The 6414-nt window shown below is 30.8% G+C and overlaps 2 protein-coding genes across 2 annotated transcripts; one reads left to right on the forward strand and one right to left on the reverse strand.

The window, feature by feature from the left end:
* Positions 1-647: 647 nt before the first annotated feature.
* LOC119829053 (golgin subfamily A member 5) lies at positions 648-5268 on the reverse strand. The gene is made up of 8 exons (XM_038351418.1): positions 4641-5268; positions 4131-4289; positions 3670-3883; positions 2918-3193; positions 2249-2441; positions 1656-1928; positions 1071-1250; positions 648-796 (listed from the first exon to the last, which is right to left on the reverse strand). The coding sequence occupies exons 1-8, from the start codon at positions 5038-5040 to the stop codon at positions 716-718; spliced, it is 1776 nt and encodes a 591-aa protein (XP_038207346.1). The 5' UTR covers positions 5041-5268; the 3' UTR covers positions 648-715.
* Positions 5269-5830: 562 nt separating this feature from the next.
* On the forward strand, positions 5831-6323 carry LOC119829004 (ralA-binding protein 1-like). The gene is made up of 2 exons (XM_038351351.1): positions 5831-6070; positions 6159-6323. Exons 1-2 carry the CDS (start codon positions 5986-5988, stop codon positions 6299-6301), a joined length of 228 nt encoding a protein of 75 aa, XP_038207279.1. The 5' UTR covers positions 5831-5985; the 3' UTR covers positions 6302-6323.
* The last annotated feature ends 91 nt before the right edge of the window (positions 6324-6414 follow it).

Here is a 6414-nt window from a genome sequence, read left to right on the forward strand (position 1 = left end):
ATAAAAAAAGAATCAAAAAAATCGGATCGCCCAGTAAAAAGATAACCTCCTTCTTTTTTTAAAGTCAGTTAAAAACGTAAAAGACCCATAATATAATACAAACACACATTACACTAATATATATGCAGGTACAAATATCAAAAAGGTACATTGAACCGTATTTATTTTTCGTAATCAAATCAATAAAATCTCACTTGCTAGATTTTAATTCATAAGGTGTTCTTTCTAAGTGTATCCATTTTTTATAAATATAAATTTATATAGTTTCATGTTGTTACATATAGTAGAGATGTAATTTAAAATTATTTTGTTATTATTTGTACATAATTCTATGATTATAGCATAATTGCAAATCACGCTTTATTTTTAATTTTACAAAATCCTTAAACTTTAAATACTGAAATGTCTAAGAATTAAAAAAAAATCTATTCGATTATGTTATCGATTCTGAACCTCCTATAAAAATTTGGATACACTTTGATAAAATACCCTGTACATAACAATTATAATTTAATATTATATTAATTACCCAAATGTAAGGAAGGAAATACCTAATATTTTAGTTTTTCTACCAGAGCTAGTCAATTTTTATACATGACAACATGTTTTTTTTAGTATTTTTTTCTATTATTTTAATTACATTTTGATTGTTATCACAAAAACGTCACCACTATTAACAATAACTCTACATAACATCAATATATTTTACGAATTATCATGATTTAGTTGGTCTAACGATATAATTCTCAGGAGTACTCGTGAGTAGAACGGTAAGAACCCAGAAATGGAGACCAATCTGGAAATAAATAGAATTTTTTAGTTTCAGGATAAACTACTTTGAGATTTTTATATTACGTGCTTGCGCGTTATATAAAAAAGGATAACAGCAATAGCAGGAAGTTGTCAGGCAGGAAAAAAATCTTGGTATTAAAACACACGAGTCTATGCCCACTCGACAGTTCCGCCACCAATACGCACCATCACGTGTCATAGCAGAGCATATAGTGTTGCTTTCTGATTGATTCTAGCTTTCTTGATCTTTTCATTATATTAATTAAAAATAAACATACCATATAGAAGAAGATGAATAATCTAAAAATCGGATATCTCTTAATCATAACCCCGATTCGCAGTGACAGTTTTGACAACGACGACGGCGTGTAGTTTCGTGACCGTCGCGTTTCATCGTTCAAATGAATCACACTGTGCGAGTTCGCTCGCAGTGATGCTATATCATTCTTATATTTACTCTGTAAAAAATATTTTTTTTTTAAATAAAGAGATTATTTGGTTAATAAGAGCATCATAAAATCACTGAAATAATGATTTTTTTATGTGAAGTCACGTTCTATCGACGTCTGTCTTAGACTGATTTTCATAACAAGGAACATATAAAAGGACACGAATAATTCGAAATTCGAACAAAAAATAAAACAAAATCAAGATCTGTCAAAGACCAAAAAAAAGAGTACAAAATTCAGAACACATAATGATGAATCTATTATTTTTAATAATAATTAATTATCAATAAATGATAAAGGTTTAAGAAAACAAAGAAAAATATAATTAAGAACATGGTTCAATAAGGATCATTTATATTTTAAATTTTTTATTTTAATTCATAATCTGAAAAAGAAAAGCAAAATAATACTTACATCCAATTTATTCAACTGTATCTTCAGTATATTATTATCGGCGAGCAACGAGTCTATTTTTCCTTGTTTTTGTATTAATGTCTGCGTCAAATATTGAATTTTTTCCTTGTCTATGGAATGCATGACGTCATAGTCGCCGACATTCAACGCGCTCGTGTCTGACGTTTGAGAACTGATCTCTTTTAGATTATTTATCTCCTCGTCTTTTTTGTGCAACGCGTTTCGTAGATTAGCTATCGTTTGATTGCTCTGTTGCTGTACAGCTTGCAGCTCCTACCAAAATAGATAAAAGTGAAAATTTTCGTTTATGCATTCGATATCTATATCTCATAGAAATCGGTATTGAAATACATGGTCTTATTTCATAGTACAGATATTTTAGTCTTTGATATTAACATGTATGTAGCTATATAACATGACTGTAAGTAGGACTCTGTATCACTCTAGGCACATACCTAGGATTTATACCTAGATCTACTAGAATACGTTAGAAAGAAAAAGAAGAGTGTGTTTGCCTATTTGTTTCTCCTCTCACTATTGACTCCTTGCTTCCCTTCTCACTATTAACTATATTAACATACAGACAGACAGACCTTTCCTAAAGCATTAGCCTGCGCCTCAGCCTTGTTTCTAGCAGCTCGTTCCTCCTTTAATGCCTCACGTAAGGCCACAACGACCCTCTCTGCGTTTGTATGCCGCGACTCCAGTAGCGCCATCTGTTGTTTCATATCACTGCACTCAGTTCGTACCCGGGATATCCCTTGAGAGAGGTCGTCACGTTCTTCTCTGTAAAAGAAAAATAATATTTGAATACTATTTGCTAATACAGACTATAATAATCTAATATTGTAGAAAATTTGATAAGAATCCCTTTAACTGTTTTTGTGTAAAAGGGGGAACAAATAGAAACCATTCATCCATCTTTTCAGCCACCCTCAACTATAATGGTGCGGTACAGCAACCTTTTAAAAATTGCATTGTTGAAAATGGAACTGTAGCAGAAAAACAATAAGGTCTAAATTTACGAAATTTGCTAATTAATCACAAATCGTATAAACAAACAGCGCACAAGTTGCGTTCTGTCTCACGACATTTCATGAGTCAGTAGCATTCTTATAATTGTTTTGTTTAATTTGCAAATAAGTAACTTCTCAAACACATAACCTTGGTTCAAAAAAAGTATTAGGTTTTACATCAGCACAATTTTTCGAGTTTACAATCTCGCAAAAAAGCTTATAACCTAACAGTATTTATAAACTTACTTCAAGGTTTCCATCTGTTCAATAAGATGTTTGGTTTCTTCCGTCATATTTTTTCCTTCCCTGAGTGACTTAATTTCACTATCCTTAGCAACCAACATATTCTTAACTCTCAATTTGTAAGATTCCCATTCTTTTTCGAGTCTCTGGCACTCTTGGTTTTGTTTCTCTAAATCACTTTCGAGTTCCAAAATTTGTGATTGAGCATGTCGTAAATCATTGTCGAGTCTACTTTGTATGGAAGTATTATTGTTCAATTCTTGTGTTAAATTAGTTATCCTGGAAGCAAAATAATAAGAACTTATTTGTGAAAGATGAACCTTCTAAATTACATTTCACTCAGAAATAAATATGAACAGAATAATAGAATATTATTTTGTACTGGCTGTAACACATAAGTGCTTTCATCTGACAAGCAAAAGCAAGTATTTCTTCACCTTATGGGCTATTCTAGTAAATAAGCTACAACACTACCAAGAATCAACAAAATTATTTCACTGGTTTTCATGTGAAAGAGCAACAAACATAAATATATACATCTATTCATAACCTTTCACATTTATAACATTAGTAGGATTGTAGGATTAGTAGGATGTTGTGAACACATATAAGATATAAATAAAATTGTAATCAGTTGGAATGTTTTGTTTCAAAGACTTTTAAATTAGAAATATAAGCAAAGTATTAAATCATTATTATATTCTAATTTGCCTTTTTTGCTATATCTATAACATCTATAACAAATTAGTACTCACATATTTTCTAGTTCATTGTTTTTCATCTGTAACTTTTGAACTTCAGCCTCCATTTCCTGTTTTTGTGTTCTATACTGAGAAATTTCAACAACACTAACTTCCTCTATTTTAGTTCTCACATCCTCCAACTGAACCAATAAACCTTCTTTGTCAAGGCTTAACCTATGATTTGCCTTTTCAGTTGCTTCTAAAGCTGTTTGTGTTTTAATTAGTTCTGTAGAGTAAGATAATATTTTACATACTTTTTGCATTACTTGTTATAATTTATACACATATTGTGAGTATTTTAGAATCAATACAAGTTACTACAGACCTATAGTTAAATGCATATATAATGTACTAAATGTGCCCCACAGTTTAACCCACAGAGTACCTGATGTTATATAGCATTCCTCAATGAATGGGTTATCTAGCACTGAAATAAGTTTTCCCTTACATGTAAATAGTTAAATGATTCTCACCGTCTTCAGTTTTTCTTAGTCTCTCCATCAAATCAGAAACCTCCCTATTCATCACATTAAGTTCATTTTTTAACATAGCATTTTCAACTTCTAATGTTTGCATATCATATGTAAGGTTTTCATGATTTATAATTTCTAAATCTGTGGGCAAACTGAACCCTGAAAGAAAAATATAATCCATTCAAATTCCAGTCCAGTGATGTTGGTTCAGTTCATTTGTTATAAAAGAAGTATATAGAACCTTTTCCTTTTTTGAAGCTCATTTAAAATCAAAAATAATGAACAATAACAATTATTAAGCAAAGTTATAATATATGTCCTCAACATAGGTATTATGAAGAAAATTTATATATAATCAATAAAAATCTCATGTCATAGTTTTATTGCCATAAAGCTCCAATAAATAGACAAATGTGTTAATTGTACCAAAAGAACCGAGTATAGTTTTTTTCCTAAATATGAAGAAAATTCAGAAATAATAACAATAAGATTTAAATATGCTCAACTTACTCCTTTGCTTTACTTCAAAATTATCAAAATCATCAACTAAAGTTTTAGGACAATTGTGTAATGAGTACTGCGGTAGTTTTTTTGTCGGAGATCTCTTGCGCCTCTCCTGATTTATCCTCACATTATCCAGACTTCCTTTGATTGAGGATCGGGGTTGGTGATTGGTAGGTGAAAGTTTTCGGGTTGGACTGAGATTGGATTTAGTTTCCATACAATTTCGCTTAAGATATTTCGGTGTTGGACGTCTTCTTTGCCCCAAAGAGGGTTCAGGAAACGGGACGGGATCATGTCGTTTCGGTTTAACACCACCCCCATTATTCCCCAAAACAGCACCAGTCTGTTCGTCCAAATTGTTGAGCAGGGTCTCAGCCTTGCCAGCTAGGTCCGCGAACCATGACATTTATGGATATTATTATTTACCTAATGTAAATAAATAATTTCAATCTTTACATCTAAACATTTCATACTAAATGAAAATGATTAGTTTTTATATAATCAAGCATTTTTTATGTAACACATTCTACATGGAAACGGGTTTTACAAAACTTAATAAACATTAGAAAACTTCTAAATCACAAAAATTTAAATCTTCTCCCCAACTCATCACACAATTCACAAGGTGACATTGACACAGACATGTCAAAACCAAAGGTAATACCATAGGGTATATCAGTCGCGCGGATAAAAAAAAACAATATGAAAATTTGGCGGCCGGTACCTATTAAGAATAGCGTAAACCAAACAAAACGTTAATAATTACTAAAACATTCATTTAAATTTAGTGTTTTTATACTTGATTAGTAGCGTAATAGTAAAGTTTAAAATACATTAAGTACGTATTCAAAACTTTATCGTGCTTGGATCCTCACAGGTTGCCATTTTTGCACGTGCTTTGCAAATATAAAAGCGTCTTAACGTCTTAACTTCAAGTTTCTTAATCAGATTTCTTCCCCAATCAAAACTAAGCACATCGAGTCGGCCTGAATGGATGAAATCCAAACAGATAATTTAATTATTAGTAATATTTCTAAGCAACTAAGGTTTTTTTTTTAAATTGCAAAGTTATTGGACTGTAATACCGAGATTGTAAATAATATTTTGTAACCTATTTGAATAATAACTGACTGGCTTAAAGGTCTAGTAATCAATCCATCTATTGTTAAAAAAAAGATCACTGACACTGACAAGTGACAATATTATAAACTGTTAATTGTATTATTTTCATGTTTTCAATTTTATTGATCTATTGAAAATGTAAACGATATGAAAAAATAAACATTAGTACTAGACGATTCAATTACGTACATGGTGCTGAAAATAATTTTGGAAAAATTATTTGCATAAGATGGATTTCGAAAGTCCAGACGTTGAAAAGGATTTTCCTGGCTTATATGCTTCGGAAACTGGGCGAAAAAGCAATGAAAGTGATTGTAAGTAATTTCAATATGCTGAAATTTTTTGTCATCTTTCAGATACAAATGATAACTAATATTTGTAGCTAATTTATACTTTTTCCAGTCAGTGATGGTGGTGATCATGAAAAGCCAACTAAAAAAGACTTGTTAGGACGTCGAAAAGATAAAAAGGAATCGAAAAAAGATAGAGGCTATGCCGCTTTGGAAGGAGAAAGTTCTCCAGAAGAGGATACAGACACTAAGTAAGTCTTGATCTTCTAACAAGATTAAGACTTAAATTTAACAATGTTATTAGTATATCTATCTTTACTATAGAACTGATTTTAGATTTTAATATTTAAACTATGTATAATGCTTTA

This window comes from Zerene cesonia, chromosome 9 (assembly GCF_012273895.1).
Source record: "Zerene cesonia ecotype Mississippi chromosome 9, Zerene_cesonia_1.1, whole genome shotgun sequence".
Classification (NCBI taxonomy): Eukaryota; Metazoa; Arthropoda; class Insecta; order Lepidoptera; family Pieridae; genus Zerene; species Zerene cesonia.